The sequence below is a fragment of the Dromaius novaehollandiae genome, chromosome 17 (genome assembly GCF_036370855.1).
Source record: "Dromaius novaehollandiae isolate bDroNov1 chromosome 17, bDroNov1.hap1, whole genome shotgun sequence".
NCBI lineage: Eukaryota > Metazoa > Chordata > Aves > Casuariiformes > Dromaiidae > Dromaius > Dromaius novaehollandiae.
Genome location: NC_088114.1, coordinates 5,191,462 through 5,209,157, shown reverse-complemented (window position 1 = coordinate 5,209,157; position 17,696 = coordinate 5,191,462). Strand labels below are relative to the sequence as shown.

General features: G+C 56.0%; 1 protein-coding gene across 1 annotated transcript in view; it reads right to left on the bottom strand.

The window, feature by feature from the left end:
* Positions 1 to 2,427, bottom strand: part of TMEM132B (transmembrane protein 132B) — a 263,496-nt gene extending 261,069 nt beyond the window's left edge. Inside the window, exon 1 of the mRNA XM_064522037.1 lies at positions 2,283 to 2,427. Coding sequence (XP_064378107.1) covers positions 2,283 to 2,367 — 85 coding nt within the window. The 5' untranslated portion in view covers positions 2,368 to 2,427. The remainder of the gene's footprint in view (positions 1 to 2,282) is intronic.
* Positions 2,428 to 17,696: the final 15,269 nt, after the last annotated feature.

Sequence of the window (17,696 nt, the reverse complement as noted above, 5' to 3'; positions counted from 1 at the left end):
CTGGTGCACCTAGTCCGCAAAACACAGCCTGCCCAGAGCCAGCCCCAGGAACGGGGAAGAAAACGAAGGAAAACAAATAGAGAAAATGGCAAGAGCCCAACAAGACAGCCTGCGCGAGCTGGGTGCTTAGCAGAGATGGCAACACAACAGCGCGGCTCACACAGGTGCCTGTCTGCAATGACCCAAACCGAGATCTGGTTCATTAACCCCTGTAGTCCAGAGGAGAAACGCGACTTTGCGCAACAGATGGCCACAGCGAGGTCCACACGAGCCGTACTCCTCGTGAAGGCAGGCACTTCCCAGGCACTACTCTGAGATTTGCCTCTTCCAGAGGTTTCCCTAGATCCCAAACCCCCCTCCATACACAGACACTGCTGCAATCCGTGGGACACGCCAGGAGTAGCGCGCTTGGCTACGGAAACGAAAGGATGTCATAGCCTTGAGAGAAGAAAGAGGTGCAGGGCTGTGGATGGATTCGTTATTCACAGCTTGAGCTGAAAGTGCTGCTAGTTTCTAAAGCACACATTGTGCACGAAGCCATTCAAAGAGCAGGGGAGAGGGACAGGCACAATGATACAATGGTAGATTTGCAGCCACAAACTGTTACAAAGTGGGTTTCCATATGTTTAAGCACTCAAAGCGCTGGAAAAATTACACCCACAGACCAATCTCACCATGGTAGCTACCCACACAGGAGGAGACGGGGGGGGGGGGGATATCAGAGAAAAGATGATCATTAACGTGTCAGTCAAAGCCAAAAAAAAACAAAACAAAACATCACCACTGTTCCTTTGCTGCTCTGAACTCTCCTTAAATAAAAGGAGAGGCTTCATCCAGTAACAGGTATTGCACCAGCCACAAAGAGCCATTGCTCCCCTGGGGCAGCCCTGATCTGGAGGCAGCTCCAGCCCTGCTCCATGCCGTGCCCTGCGCTCCGCACAACAGGATTTCCAGCGGGAAAGTTTCCCCCTTGGCTGCACAGGCACCGGAGGCAAAGGAGGAGCACACAGGTCAGCGATGCCTTTCAGGACAAGCAGAGCAAGGAATCCCCTTCTCCCCCCACCCCAGATGCCTCCTTCCTTGCAAATCGCAGCCAGCTGCTTCCCTTCTCTCCCAGTAGGGATCTCTACGGAAACACTTCCTTGCCACGGTATATTCCTTGTATCCCCAGCATCGACAGCTGCAACTGTCACCCCTCCCAGAGATCACTCCTTTTTCACCTGAAATCCTTGCATTTTGGCATACGCCTGAAGCCACCGTGAAGTTTCCCCAGCCGGCCAAGGCTCCCCGCTATAGCCAAACGCGAGCGTTGTCCTGTGCGGCAGGAAAGGCAAATGAATCACCGAGCATCCTCAGCATCGATGCACCTTAATTAATTTGTTTTTAAGGACCACTATTTATTAAAAACAACATCTGTGAGGGAGCTCACACTCACAAGAAGAGAAAAAAACATGCCAAGAGAGAAGTCCTGCAAAGACTTTCACAGGGACCGTGCTCGGGCTCGCTAGCAGCCTGGAGATGAGCCTTGCCCCTGCAGATACCCCAAATTGTGACCCGCAAGGCTGCTCTCGAGTTCAGCCAGGGAAAAAACAAACAAACAAACAGAACCCCAAAAGCCAAAACAAAACCCCAACAACCAAAGACCCCAAGCTCTTGTTTCTCACAGGCGTGCTTCCTCACAGCTGACCACTGCTAGGAAATCCCTCCTGAGCTCACCCAAGGGCCTGATCCTGCTTCCCACTGCAGCCCCGCAAGCTGATGGAAACCCACTCCGCTTACAATTACGCCCAGGAAAGGTGGCACAAAAATTATTTGACCGAAGAGGTTTAACTCCTGGATATTGTCCCCTTGTCGGCTTGAAGATGACCAGAACTGTTGAGTGAGAAGGAAGGTCTGGGGGTCGGGGACGGAGCCCCGCAGGAAGCCCCATCCCGCGGCCCCGCCGTGCCCATCTCCTCGGCCCGCAGCACGCCAAGAAGCCCAAACTTTTTCCTTCTCCGCCCCGCAAGGTACCGACCCGCCAGCAGCAGCAGTGCGAGCCCGCGGCCGCCGGGCTGCGCGCACACGGGGCGCGCCGGGAAACACGCGTGGGGCGGACACGCTGCGCGCAGGCAGCGCGCCCGGGGGGTCCCCGCGCCCACGACGGCTGCGGGCCGGAGGGAGCAGCGGGGGGGAAGAAGGGAAAATAGCCATAAAAAAAGTTAAAAAAAAAAAAAAAAAGCAGCGGGAGAGACGCGACGGCGAAGCAGCGCGAAGCAGCGGGCGGCGGAACTTGCGGTTACCTTCGCACAGGAGCACCAGCAGTGCCAGGAGCAGCACGGGGCCCCGGGAGAGCATCCTCTTTGTTCCATGCCCAGAAGTAGTCATGGTGCTGATTTATTTGGAGAGGGGCGGTTTAATGGGGCGGGGGGGGAGGGGGTGCCGCGCCGGAGCCGCTAACCACTCCCCCCCGCGCCTTCCCCGTCTCCCCGCCGCGCTCCGCTCCGCTCCGGTGCGGCGCGGCCCGGCCGCCCCCACCGCGGCCGCGTCCCGCCGGCGCTCAGCGGCGAGCGGCGGGGCCGGGTGCCCGGCGGGCTCCGCTGCCCCGCGCCCAGGGGGGCGGCCCGGGCCCATCCAGCCGCGGCCCCGCGCTCACGGCCGCCCCCCGCCCGGGCGCCGCCCCCCCCGCGGCATCGCGGCCCACGCGGCGTCCGGCGCGGGGGGGCTGCGCGGCGCCGCCCCCGCCCGCCCGCCGCGGCCGGCGCTCAGACCGCGGGCGCCGAGCCGGCAGCGCTGGCGAGCGGGGGGCTGCGGCGGAGGCGGCCGCGCGACCGGCCCTCGCCCAGGGGCCGGGCCGGGGCGGCGCTGCCGGGCTGCGGCCGCCGCGGGGGGGGGAGGGGGGGGAAGGTCACCTGCGGGGGGATGTGGGGCGAGAAGTCTTACCTGTGAGGTGGTGTGGGGCAGAAGAGCTTCTCCCCTGAGACGGGATTTGGGGCTGAAAGGCATCACCTATGGGGGGATGTGGGGCAGGAGGCTTCACCTATGGGGGGCTGGAAGTTTTACCTGTGAGGGGATGTGGGGCAGGAGGGCTTCCCCTGTGAGGGGGGGGGGGATTTGGGGCTGAAGGGTTTTCACCTGTGGGGAGATGTGGGGCTGGGGGATGCGGGGAGGGAGGTTCCCGTGTAGGGCAGGAGGGCTTCCCCTGTGATGGGATGTGGGGCAGGAAGTTTTACCTGTGAGGGGATGTGGGGCTGGAGGGCTTCCCCTGTGAGATGGGATTTGGGGCTAAAAGGCTTCACCTGTGGAGAAATGTGAGACAGGAGGCTTCACCTGTGGGGGGATGTGGGGCAGGAGGATGTGGGGTGGGAAGGTTTTCCCCGTGAGGGGTTTATTTGGGGCTGAAGGGCTTCACCTGTGTGGGGGAGATGGGGTGGGAGGTTCCCCTGTGGGGCAGGAGGGCTTCCTAAGTGAGGGGATGTGGGGCAGGAAGTTTTACCTGTGAGGCGATGTGGGGCGGGAGGGCTTCACTTGTGAGGCAGGATCTGGGGCTGAAAGGCTTCACCTGTGGAGGAACGTTAGGCAGGAGGCTTCAGCTGTGAGGGGACGTGGGGCAGGAGGGTTTCCCCTGTGAGGAGGGGGAATTTGGGACTGAAGGGCTTCACCTGTGGCAAGAGGTGGGGCTGGGGGATGTGGGGTGGGAGGTTCCCCTGTGGGGCAGGAGGGCTTCCCCCGTGAGGGGATGTGGGGCTGGAGGATGTGGGGCAGGAGGGCTTCACCTGTGAGATGGGATTTGGGGGCTGAAAGGCTTCACCTGTGAGGGGACGTGGGGCTGGGGGATGTGGGTCGGGAAGGTTTCCCCCGTGAGGGGAGGATGTGGGGCTGAAGGGCTTCCCCTGGGGGGGGAGGGGGGACATGGGGCGGGAGGTCCCCTGTGAGGGGACGTGGGGCTGGGGGATGTGGGTCGGGAAGGTTTCCCCCGTGAGGGGGGGATGTGGGGCTGAAGGGCTTCCCCTGGGGGGGGGGGACATGGGGCGGGAGGGTTTCCCCCGTGAGGGGGGACGTGGGGCTGGGGGATGCAGGGCTGAAGCGCTTCACCTGTGAGGGGATGTGGGGCGGAGGCCCCCGGGGGGGGGGGGGGAAATGTGGGGCGAGGTTTTCCGCGCGGCGAGTTGGCCGTTGGTGGCGCCCAGGCGCAGCGCTGCCCCTGTGCCCGCGGCCCCGCAGGGTTATCCACCGCGGCGGCGCGACTGCGGACGGGGACCGGACCGGACCGGATCGGACCGGCTGCAGGTTCCCACCGCGCCGGCGGAGGGCGCGCGCGGGGGGGCGGGGGGGGGGCGGGGCGGCGCGGGCGAAGAGCGCGGCTGCCCCCTGGCGGCCGCGGCCGTCACTGCGCGGCGGGCGCCGAGCGGCTGCGGGGGGCAGCGCGCGGGGGGGGGGGGGGGGCGGTTTGGAAGCCGCGGTGCCCGGGGCCGTGCGGAGCGGTTCGTAGAGCAGTTTGCAAGGGGGGGGGGGGTGCGTGGCGGGTGCGGAGCGGTTCGTAGAGCAGTTTGCAAGGGGGGGGGGTGCGTGGCGGGTGCGAAGCGGTTCGTAGAGCAGTTTGCAAGGGGGGGGGTGCGTGGCGGGTGCGAAGCGGTTCGTAGAGCAGTTTGCAAAGGGGCGTGCGGTGGGGTTTGCGAAGGGATGTGCACGGGGGGTGCAAAGGAGGTGCGGCGAGGCTTGTAAAGCTGCTCGCAAACAGCCGTGCAAAGGGGTTTGCCGAGGAGGTGCAAAGGGTTGCGCGAAGCGGCTTGCAAAGGGGTGTGCAGTGGGGCTTGCAAAGGGGTGTGCACGGGGGGTGCAGAGGGTGTGCAAAGCAGTTGGCTCAGGGCTGTGCTAAGGGGGTTGCAAAGGAGGTGCAAGGGGGTGTGCGAAGCAGTTTGCACAGGGATGTGCACAGGGGGTGCAAATGGCGTGCAAAGGGATGTGCGAAGAGCGTGGAAGGGGGTCTGTACGCAGTTTGCAAAGGGATGCGCACAGGGGGACGCAGGGAGCTGGGCCCAGGGGCTGGCGGGGTGGTCTGCGAAGGGCCGTGCCCGGCTGCACGCGTAGCGTTGCCCAGCTCCTGCGGCATCGCGCCGCGTGGGCGCGGGTGGGCTGCTTTCCATACCCCCATCGCGGGTTGCCCGAAGTGCCTCTGTAATTACAAAAGCAAATACTGCCTGTCTTCCCGAGACCTCTTCTTCCTTTGAATCCAAAAATAATCCCCTGCCGGAACCAATATTTCACTGAAAAGTAAATCCAGCCCTTTAAGAGCTGGGAGTTTTTACTGAGATAACAACAAAAATGCTGAGGTAGAAAAGGAGGGAATAACTAAAAATCTTTCCCCTTGGGTTCTTCCACGGTTTTGCAAACATGTCTCTGAGTTTGATATTTTTTCCCCTCCCTGCATAAACAAGCTTTTATGTAGTACTTGCTGTAATCTTGTTTGCCTCCATAACCACTCCTATGAATGTCATAAAAAATTTAAGTCTAATATTTTACCACTCCATGCAAACAGAATGCGAATAAACGCTTATCTTCCGTGCAGGGGAAGGGACGCGAGCGCGGCGGGAGGCAGAGCGAGGGTAACGCTCCCCGAAACCAGGCTCGGTCGGCGACGCTTCGGCCCGCGCCGGTGGAGGAGAAGGAAGAGAACCCGGAGATGGAGGTTTCCTCAGAAAAGGTAAAGCTAATTAAAAATTAGCTGTGATAACGACGCTCATCCTGCTGCTCTTGGTGCAGTGAAACGCAGCGTGGAGCACGCAGGTGCTGCTTCCCGCGCTCCTCGACGGCACCCACAGGAGCCTCACCGCCGCGAGAGCTTCAGGCCCCGCGTTGCTTAAATACAGTTTTGTAGCCACCCCGGGAGGAAAAGCTGGAGGGGGAAATTTGGGAAACCGGGGAAGCGCGGGCGCCCGCGAGGGAGTCGCTCCCTCCGGGGCCTCCCGGCACGGCTGGACCTTCCCGGCCCCGGGCTGCAGGCGGAGAGTAACCTGGACCGAGGCACCGCAGCCCGGCTAAGGGCTCTTCCCTCCTCCACGAACCGCTTTGACGCTTTTAGCGTCAGCCCAGCCCTCTTTTAGTGACGCCCAGCATCATCCAGGCAAAAAGGAAGGAGAAAACTGCGTTAGTCGGTGTGTACAAACCGCGGCAGCGCTGCTCTCCTCCCGTCCCCGCTCCTTTTCTTGTGGGCCGGCTTGTTCGCGTTGCGAGAGACGGGCCGTAATGAAATGAAATAAAGATAACACCAAGTCCTTTTGAAGGTTTTGTCACTGAACACTAGGGACTCCGTGCAAATAAACAGATGAAAACAGAAGTTATCCCAGACAAAGGGCATCGGAGTGAAGGATTTGTCAACGCGGAAGGTGCCGTGCCGGGTAGGCTTGTGAGGGAGGAGTTACCCCTTTAGTGGGGGCTCTCGGGGATTGCTGCGGGCACCTTCGGTACGGGAAAACAAACTCTTGCGGAGAAACCGGCTACTTGCTAAATACAGGGGCAGGCTGGATTTATTTTCCTCGTGGGGTCTAAAAGAGGAGGTGTGAGACAACAGCAACAAAAAAAACCCAAGGGAATTATTGTGGAATAAAAAACCATGAGGAAGAATTGCGGATGAATCGACAGAACGGGAAGGGATGATGCCGCGCGAGCTTTCTCCTCCAAGCAGGAGCACTAAGCGCTGGCTGGCGGCGCTTGCGCAGACCCCCGTGCCTTTCCCCGTGCTCTTGCAGGGTGAGAGCAGCCCGAGCGGAGCAGGGAGACAAGCCCGAGTCTGCCGGTGCCGGGAGCAGGGACTTCCATACCCGATCCCCAGATAATCCTTCTCCCGAAGGAGATTTGCTTGTAAGCGATGCTGGTAGGATGCCGATACAGTTGCTTTGTGCCAGAATGATTTCACGCGCAGAGGCAACCTCGATTACCCAGGACTCGAAAGACTTTGCAGTATTTTTGAAAGCCGTTGTTTTCTGAAATCACCCAAGTGTCAAGAGGGTGGAGATTTCGTGGGGGCCCCGAGGCCCGCGGTAGGGATAAGCACTTTCACATACCTTCACGTATTAGGAGGTGAAATCCAACTGGGAGGAGGAAGGTTAAGACTCAGGGCAGGTCCTGAGCTGCATGTAGGCACCTCTCTCCCGGAGGGACCGAGGAGCCTAGGTACCTGCGGGGGCCGTGCGGCACGGGAGCCCTTCAGAAATGCTGCTGCTTGGGCTGGGTTTCACCCACCCCGTCACCACGGAGTTGGAGCAGGGGCAAAGCGAAGGCAGAAACCTGAGCAGAAGGGTCTCCCCGGGCCGCAGGGCGGTCCTTCCCAGGCGGCACATCCGCCCCGCGGGATTTCCCCCGCCCAGGCTCCCGTGACGTTGGGCAGCTCCCGCCGCCGCGGTGCTCCGGAGGCCCTGGGTGAAACGTGCTCCGGCTCGCGGGGTGATTCCCGCCGCGTTCGGACGTCGGCGACGGCACGTGCGGACGCCTGGCAAATGCAGCAAGCTGCAAAACGGGCTTCAGAAGCGAAACGCCACCAAAACTGCTGCTCGGGCAGGAGAGCAGGCAGGGAGCGTTTCCTCATCCTCTGCCAGCATTTCGCAATGATGGGAAAGAATAACATTTAATTACCCTTCGAGGTATGTTACAGTATCTGAAAGCTCCCCATAGCTTTTTATCGCTTCAGGCGGCTGTGGCCAAGCTCATTAGATCGGTGTTTACGCTACGAGGCTGCCAGACCTCGAAAAGTTAGGTGAGTCAGAAAACAAGCCCACAAATGCTACCTCGGTCCTAAAACTGCTGTTTTACAGCTCACTAAACCGGCTTGGGAATCCGGGTCAAACTCTGCAAGCGGTTCTGGCTGGGGGAAGAAAATGGTAAAGCCTCAATATTTTTGGCACTTTCAAACAGAAATATTTTGCCTTGGTGTTTGGAAGCGGACTGTAGTTGTTTGATTTGGCGAGCGCGGAGGCCTGGGAGACGGGAGAGCAAGACGCTCCCGTGCCGGCTGCAGAGGCCCCGACCACAGCGCGCGGTGAGGTCCGGCCGGCGGCGTTTTCCGAGGAACGAGGTGCCTCTAAAACGTGCAATTCTGCATCAGGTGCGGGAAAAATAGTGAACCGGGATCCCAAGGAGCGTCGGCAGTGCAGCCCGTAAGACCACCTCTACCGCCTGTTTGCTTACGAGTTGCGAGCAAGTGTGTTAGCTGCAGGTCAGGAAAAGCCCAGATTTTGGAGGAAAAAGACGACGAAGCAGCGTTGCATCCCTTTTGTTTCGGGCTGCTCTGGAGAAGGCCCAGCCCGGTGAGCGGCCCTTCTCCCTCGGTACCGTACCCGGCACCAAAGCTGGCGTGCCACGGAAACACACATCACTGGGGACCCACGGCAGGTGAGAAAAAAAAAAAAACGTGATTTTTTTTTTTTTTTCCCATGCAAAACGTTGCCCACCCAAGCTGGAAATGCCCGTGCGTGACGGGGCTCACTCGTTCGGCGGGGCACCCCAGCACGTGCCGGCACCCCTTGGCAGTGCGCTTCCCCCGGCAGCGCCCGCTTTCCCGAGCGTGTGAGCCGCTTCTCCAAAGTCAGCTCAATAGCTTTAGGAAAACAACAGGAGCTCGCGGCCTTTTAGAAATTCATAGCATAAAGCATCTTTTGATTATTCTGTCTTTTATTTTCCTAATAACCAGTCAAAAAAAACATTTTTTAGGGAAATAATTGTGTACGGAAAAAAAAATCAGATGCTGTTATTTGCATAATTACAAGGAACCTGATTTTATCTCCCAGCTTTGTCAAAATAAAGAGGAATTATTTCACGCCGTATTTTGGAGGCATCACTTTCTGATGCCTTTGAGCCGATCAAAACATACAGCCCCTAAATCCGATGAGACCGGTGCCCGGGGCTCGCGCGCCGGGTGGCTTTTCCTTGCTGGTCGGGACCGCGGCCTGGCTGCAGATAAACCACCCCGCTCCGCTGCCGGCGCGCGGGGCAGAGGCCGGCCGTTCCCGAGGGGCCTCGCGCTCCCCTCCTTCGCGGCGCTCGCCGGCGACGATGTCCCGGCCCCCGAGCAGGAGCCGCTCCGTGAGCTCCCTTCGGGCACCAGACACGCTTCGTTCGAGCTTTCTCCGCTTCCCTGCCCGTCTCCGGTGAAATTACCGGGAAATCCCCTGCACACATCTGTTTTTCCAAGGGGAAGGAGACGCAGCCGCTCGCCCCATCCCGCAGGGCTTTTGCAGAGAGGGAGGCTGAGCTCGGGCTGGGGTTAAGGCTGGAGCAGCCGTCCCGGCATCGAAGCACGGCTTGGGCTTCGGCACAGGGAGGAAACTTCAACATCTGCATCCCCTGATGCAGATGTTCTTGTTACAAAACGTGGTCGCTATTAGGGATTATCTCTGCACCGTTAACATGCCACGCAGTGCCTGTGCTGCTCGCTGCCGTCGGGACTGGCAGGCAGCCGGAGGCCATGCGGGAAGCTTCCAGCAGCGACGCGTGAGGAGGGAGACCGAGGGGATCCGGCTGCAGGTCCGCGGCTTTTCCAGTGGCCGGTGTTCACAGCACGGCATTCAGCAGGCTCCTGCCGTTGCTGCACGTGAACCGAAGCACCGGTGCTCAGCACGCGGACAGATTTGGTTCCTCAAACACTCAAGACATGGTGCTCCATCAGAAAACAAACCCACCCAAAAACGGAGCTTTTCCCGTGGGAATCACAGCTGGAAAAGCTCTTGGGCAGCTCCGTCGCAGCGAGCACTGCAAAGCCGGAGTCACCCGGAGCGGAGCCGCTCACCTGCAGCTCATTAAAACAGCCCTTGTACTCCCGAACTTTACAGAAAGCGCAGGCAGACCCAGGCGCTGTCACTCTTCCCCGTTTCTTCTCTTGTGTCTGCCCGTTCCCGGCGCTGCTAAACCGGGAAACGCCTGAAGCTGTCCAAGGGCTTGTTTCAGCAGTGGCTCGGCGACGGGAGCGGAGCCGGCTGGCGACTCCGGCACCTGCTCGCACTTCGGCTTGGAAGCGCTGTCATCCGCGCCGCCGCCGCGCTTCGGCGTTGGTACCGGGAAACCGGCGCCAAAGGTATTTTTTCCCACCGGTCCGCCCCCTCCTCGCCTCCCAGCACGCCGGGCTCGCGGGCGGGAGCGGTGCCGAGCCCTAAGTGCAAAACCACGGGGGCAGTGCGGAGCGCCCGGCAGCTGCCGGCCCTTTCCGGACGCTGCTCCAAAGCCCCGGGCTGGGCGCCCGCCCTTGGGAAGAGCCGCCCCCATCCAGGAGCTTCACCCCAAGGCAGCAGCGGGATGCAGCCACCGCGTTTCGGAGCGGGCGGTGGAGCAGCCGCACGGCTTTGGCTGCCCCGCAGCTCAGGGGCACGTCGCTGCACGCTCGCCATCAGCACAGCGTTTATGAAGTACTCACAGGGAGGTGGAGTCGTCAGGCTGATTTAACATTTTATTGTGTTTTCGTCAGTCAAACGCAGCACAAAATCCCGGAGAAACCCAAGCGCGGGGTCGAGCCGGTGGCGGCACCGCTCGACTTGCCAAGGAGCTTCATCCCGCGGTCGCCCAGTCGCTCCGGAAGCAGCAACGAGAGTAACACATCCCTTTTTTTTCTTTTTTCCCCCTGCTAATAAATGAGAGTGGGAAATTTCCACCGCTGGAGATCAGGAGACACTCTGCATATTTATGTTATTGTTCGCTGATTGAAGAAGAAATAGTGCTATAAAAGAACATATTTGGTGACCCAATTTGAGCGGCTCATTACAGTCAGATCAAGCTAATTGCCAGGCTTGTATTTCATTTGGCAACTTGTTAAGCTAATTGAACAAAATAAAACTAATGAACAATTATAATGAAGTTTATAATTAGACCATCGGAAAAACTCAGTGTGAGAATATTTAAGGCAAAGGTGGGTACAGGAGGCACGTGGGGGACAGGGGACTTCGGCTGCTCGCTCCGCTCTCCCTCCGAAGTGATGCTTCCCGGGATCGGTAATGCTCATCGTGGCATCTATTCCCAAATGATGCCAGCCTGGTGTTGTCTTGATTAATTACTAATTACATTAATGCCCTTAACATACATACATGTCATTTATTATGATTCTAACTTCAGGAATGAGCCTGTTGGAGAAGCAGCTTGGCCATTATGCCTTGGCTCTTAACGGGGTTGTCGGGATGTAAATCTCAGTCTCTGTTAAGACGGGTTTATAACACTAGAAATGAAGGACTGGGCGGCAGCGACGGAGGAGCTCCCGCAATGCTGGGGGCCTGATCCATCACTTCGAAACAAAGCTGCACTGCCAGCTCAGGAGCCAGGGAGGCGGAAAGCAGGGACCAGGGAAGAGGGACCCGCAACTCTGTGCGATTAAGGCCATTTTTTAAAAACAGAGTTATTTTCCTCACACTCAGCTCCTACACATATGTGAATAAGCTCATGCAGCTTCTTTTTATCCCCTCCAGCTGAAGCAAAGAAAGTTAAATACCGTGATGAGACACAGAGAGCAACCGCTCAGCGTTTCAGCTCGCAGGGTGAGCAGGTACCTCTGAAACCCAGCAGAAGCGTCGCAGCGGAGCCGGCCCATCTTAAAGAGCTCTTCTCCTCCGGTTTATGCATGAAAGTACATAATTCAGCAGAAACGGGGGTTTTGCATCAAGGAATAAAGGCAGAACCTCTTAAACTAGCTAGGAAACGTATTCAGCCCTTTCTCTTGGCAGTCCAGGCCTTCCTCACACGCTTTGTGCGGTGCAGGGTTCGGCCACGGCCGGAGCCCGGGTGCCCCGAGGCGAGAGGACGAGCCGAGGCATTAGATGATGAACCACCGAGGACACTCGCCGTCTGCAGCGGCTGCAGCTGCCGGTGCCACGTCTTTCCCAAACAGCAGTGCTACCTGCATCGCAGTGGCCGCGTGCCTGCGTCCCCCAGCCGCCGCTCCCCCCAGGGACCCCCCGGCGCAGCAGCGAGTCCGGGCTGGAGAGCCTTCACCACCCCCCAGCAATGTCTCAGCCCTTCGCCGTAGGTTATATACAGGGTTATTCTCATTGCACAAACCATCGCTCTGTGTTTTGCCTGCTCCTGCTTGAAATTAAAACAAATCCCCCCGCCTGCTTTCCCTGCTGGGCAAAGCCCCCGGACAAAAGCCATGGGGCTGCTGTTTTGCGCACACGCTCCAGTAACCACATGGTGCAGGAAAGAGGAGCAAACCCCAGAGCAAAGCCTGGCCTGGGTTTCCCCGCTCCAGGCAGCCAGGTCAATGTGAAGCCTTGCTTAGCATTTGCATTTTCAGAACAAACCCTGCACAGGAGTCTCTCTGCATGCTTCACACACTTGCATTAATTCATGAAGTGTCATGTATCCAGCATATTTTATTATACATGAGAGCTATGCAAATTAAAATTCTCGGTTGACTCTCCCATTTGCACACTCGAGGCCACCTCCTTAGCCTCTGTCAAGGCTTGGAAGTCACACCTGTTTAGACTCAGGTCACCTTTCACACCAAGTTAGCTAAACTAGCACAAACTCTTGAACAAGTTTCCCTATGCAACTTATTTCAATTTAGCTTTAACCTCTTCCTAGATAATTTAAGCTGAAGAGGAATGTATCTGGTTTAAAGCAAAATAAATGCTCTGCCACAGAAACTACTGCCGAGTTCTTGGGGCTTGACTGCCTGCTTGCTGACCCACCAAAGGGTCCACGTGAGCTTCCTGGCCAGCCCCAGTTCTCTCATCCAGGCGTCCACAGGACCAACTGCACCAGGTAGCTTCAATACGTTTCAAATCCACTGTAGAGGAAATCGGTGCAGCTCTGCATGTTGCTGAGCTCCTGAAAACCACCTTTTCCTGGGCAATGAAAGGAGGAACCTCGGCAGAGTTCACGCGAGGTGGAAGAGCCCTATCAGTGGGGTAGGACTCTCCTTCTCTGGCTGCTCTAGAAAGAAGAGCCTGAGATAAAACTCTACTCCTCAAGAGAATGGAAAGCAAATGAAACCTGCCAAACCTGATCGAAATATAAGAGAACCCTTTTGTTAACGGGTTAAGCCAAAAGCATGTGTCTCAGTGGGCCTGGAGCTGAGGTGGGAAGGAAGGTGGAATTTGACATGAACGTGGGAATTCAGTCAACTTCTGCAATCTTGCTGCTTTGAAAGGTTCATCTTTGTGGGTGGCATCCCCTGCCTGCTGCGTGCTCACCCTAATCACCCTCCACAGCCTTCCCTCTTACCAGAATCTTGAGCAAGAAGTAGGGTAACATCTAGGACTCAAATAGCTCTGAAAAAAGGGAAAAGGCACAGAGAGATTCAAGAAGGGTTATATTTGGATACCGTGAAAAATCAGACAAATGCAGGTGCCCTTAGGCTCAGATTCAGATGGTCTCAGTCTCTGCTAACATCTCTGCAAACATCATTTGCTACTAGTCTGTAGAACTGCCTGGTCACTGGGTCGCACCCGATCAGTGCCTGGACGAAACGTGGGCTGCTTGAATGTGACCATACAGCTCTGGTCCCTACCGAAGTTACAGGAAATACATACATTAAGTGAGACTAAGTTTTACATATAACTTCCAGAATGTATTTTTCAAAACACCAAAGCTAAACTGATCGGGAGTCTCCTAGGAACAGGTGTTCAGCTAAACGCCCGCAGTGAACATCACAGCTTTTAAGAAAAGCTGAGTGCAGCAGACGGTGCCGGGTGCCCTGGTCTGCCGCCCCTCGGCCTCGCCTCCTCCCACCCAGCACGGACACCGCATCCTCACCTCACCCTCTCCTGCATCTTTACGGGGACGCTGATTTCGACTCCTTTCTTGGCCAGCCTTTGCTGCAGAGCTTGTTCCCCCAAAACAGATCCCTTCCTCGAAAAGGCAGTATTCCCCAGGCATCCTTGCCCACAACATGGTACCCAGGGTTTATGTAGCACAGCCTTGGAGAATATAATGTAGCATAATCAGATCGATGTCTCTCATGGCTTGCAAAACACCATGAGAAGGAATATTCTCATACTCCTTGGTAAAACGCAGGCTGTAAATCAATAGCCTAGAAACATTAGGAACGATCTTTGTAAACCTAAAACAGAGACCAGGAATATTCTTTTCATTGGTGCAGTTCTCACCTCGCAAGAGCTAATTCTTTGCTTCCTCTAAATCATTACAGAAGAGGGAACAAAGCTGTGATGTGAACTACCACATGCGGTCTTTAATACGCTATCGTAAACTAATTAGCAATAATGGAGGCGACGTTTTTTCCAAGGGACCTTGTCATTTCGGCGGGAGTCGCGTGCTGAATGCTGAGAAGCCTCTTGAACTTTGCAGAACCACTTGTCAAGAGCAGGAAGGCAGGAATTCTCCAAGGTCTCCTCGCTGGGAAGTACAAGGTGCAATTAAGCCTGCACTAACATGCTACACAACCTGGTCAAACAATGCACGTCAACCCCACCAATGCTGTTTTATCACTTAAATCCACCTCTGACTGGCTGTTTGGAAGAATTTCTCTGGCCAGCAGAAGCGACAACAAGGAACCGTGCGGGCAGCTGCAGCCTGCTACGTTCGTAACTTTGGGACGACCTACCGCGCCGCGGCTGAAATTGCTCCGAGACTCGCTGGGACTCACTAACAGCGTTTCAGAGACTGTTTTCCTCTCCTTTGCATAACAGATTTGCTCCTGCTTTGCACACAGATCATGTAGAGCAAGATGCTCAGACTGATGTTGATTATCTCATTATTTGAATCTAAAAAGGCCCCTAACTCGCAGCAAGGGCAATGTGTACGCTCTCCTTCTGGCGCTGAGGCTGCCGTATTGGACAGTGCTTGGCTTCACTGTGATTTGCATCCCCATTTTATCTCTGATGCAATATAATGTATCACATTTAGTTCCCTCTTTCTACAAAAAAAAACGCAGAAGAAAATTAAGTTACATCTTGTTGCTGTCTGAGACCTGATTATTTAAGAGCTGAAGATATCCCCTCACGGAGGCAGGGAGCCGACCCAAGCAGCTTGGGGTTTAAGGGAGCCGTAGGATGCAACCGAGACGCAGCCAGGAGACGGACACCTCCAGAAACCGGTGACGAGCCGAGAGGTTCAACTGGACAAATTGCTCGATGCAGAGCTGCAAAGCTCCCCTGTGGGAAGATCGAAATCTTTGTATGTCCTGAAATGCCTGTAAATGGAGTCCCAAAGGGGGACTCGAGCTTGGATGTGCGATTAAGAGACCCCCTAGAAGAAGGGGAAGTGCAGAAACGGAGAGGAAATGAAGCATTCCTCAAAACGCTTCTTCCAAACCCATGTCTGTTCCACGCTTCCAGCCAAGCACAAGCCCAGCAGGCAACCTCAAATACATCAGTCGAAACGGCGTCTTTCCCTCTCCCTCCTCACACGAGCTCTGCTGCCTCCGAGCACCGAGGGGAAAAGCGCCGGCTCCCTGGGCCGATCTCACGCCGCCGGCTCCGTGCTCCGGTGGCCCCGTCCGACAGGGCTCACATAACAGCAGAGAGCGCTCGTGACACACGCACCTTCTCCTCCCTCGACAGCTTGCTCAGCACCCGAGATGCACGCGTTATTTAGGAAGATGCTTAAGAAAACTACCTCAACGCCTAGCCCCAGTAAGCGCCGGTGTGGGTCGTCCCCAGCGGCACTTACCAATGGAGACCATGGCAGCAAGACCTGGCACTCGCACCCAGTGCGGGACGCTGATGATCGCTCCCAAATGTCTCCCACCGAAGTTCACTGGACACCAGCTCCCTGCCCAGGTGTCCCCTGCCGACACCAAAACCCAACTCTGCAGCTCTGTCCCAAGAACAAACTTTTACTCCTTGCTGATGCATTTTAAATATTATTTTAAACACCCATTTAGGTGTTTGACTGACTGCTCTGCCTTGTAAGTGATACACTTTTAAATATGTATGCATTAAACCAAAAGACAATAACGGCCCCAGGGAAGCTGCATTCCATCAGGCAATTACCTGTGTTTTTAAAATCACTGAATAAGTAATTCACACAACCAATTTCTCTTGCACATAACAATAAACAATTTTATCAGCTATGCCCTGCCTGGGCTGCTGTGTTCCAGCTCAATTTGTTTCTTTGAGAACCACCACTAACCAGGGAAATTAATTGAAATAATAAGCTAGTGGGAGGGGAAAGTACCTGTTCGAGGAGAAGCTGACACAAGCAGATTTCTAAGAGAGAAGCAATAAAACAGCAGCTCTCAATAAATCAGGGGCAAATGGGCCGATTCTGTCACATAATTCGAGGGAGTTGCTCTCGGATTTGCGGAGGATTGAGTCAGAAAACCGCCCAGCCTGAAGCATCTCTGCTCCAAGTTTCCTCGCTGTTGAACATTTTTGTCAGAAGCTTAAAGCAATTTCTAGGACGACTTTTATTTGCATGTCACACCTTCAACTAAACTTCGCATATATAACATCCCAACTGAAACACAGCAAACCCCGAGCTATAAATAGGCAATGAAGGGGCTGCGCAGTACAACACACAACTAGTTACCTTCTGGGTGGACGTGCCCAGGCTGGGCTGGACCTGGGCTTTAAGGGCACCCCAGGGCGGCTGTTCTCCCAACATCAACCCTGTCAACCTGGTAACATCAGGTGTTGCCCTAACCTGCCAGGAGCTACTTCACCTCAGCTGACAGGACTTTGGCCAACACCACCAAGACCCCAAAACACAGGACACTTTCCACACAGGCTTTGACTTTCTCAAGCCCCAGCACTGTCCGAGCCACCTGAGGACCGCGCACAGCCAAACCCACCTCCTGGTCTCTGCAGCTGTGTGCCTGGATGCTGCCCGTTTGCAGGGACCCCCCAAAGTCACATTTGACCGCCACTACCCCGCACCAGCCCCTGAAAAGCCCACAGCAAACCTATCGCCAGGGATGAGCAGCACGAGAACGTCTCCCTGCTCTTCCTTCGCAAACAGCGATCAGCTCAGCTCCTCGCTTCTATACCAGTGATACTTCAAACCATCTGCAAGGGGACGGAGCAGAGCTGCATCGCAGTAACCCCAGAAAGGGGCTGCCCACATCCCCCTCTGCTCCCCACATCCCCCTCTGCTCCCCGCAGCGCTAGGGGGTCAGAGGACAGGAGGGAGGGAGGGGGCTCAGGAGATCCGCACCACACGCCCAGCTCTGCCGCTGCCTCCGTTAAGAAGTAAATCACTCTGGGGCCGCCGTGAGCCCCCACTTACCTTTCCTTCCCCCGGACACCCAGGAGCTGCGGGAGTCCCGTGCTTCGGGCAGCCAGACCCCGAAACCAGGCGAGGCGCACAGCAGTCATCCGAGTGCAAAGCACGCGGCCTGCCAGGGCCTTTCAGTATATTTTACAAATACAATACAATTTCAATACAATTATACAAACGCAGCACTGCATTACTATACCTACCTTTTCGTTGTAAATATAAGTCTGGGAAAAGCTTTGTAAAGTCTGCTGTTTGTAAAGATCCAATTATACGTGTTAACAAAACTTTGCACACTGTTTCAAGTGGGATACAGGATCTAAAGAAAATCTGTTAGCCTTTAGGCACTGTGTATGTTCCTAACGTATCTGTGCTTCTAAACTATCTTTAATTAATGAAATATTTGAAAATTACTTATTAATAAGGATCTGTGGGCTTTGTAAACTCCAGACATTTTGCATGAATTAAAGAACAATATAATGAAGTTTTAATGAATACAAAGTCACAGTTAATGTAAAATTTATATATAGCATGCCAGAGGGGAAAGGATTTTAAAAGTACTTTTAATC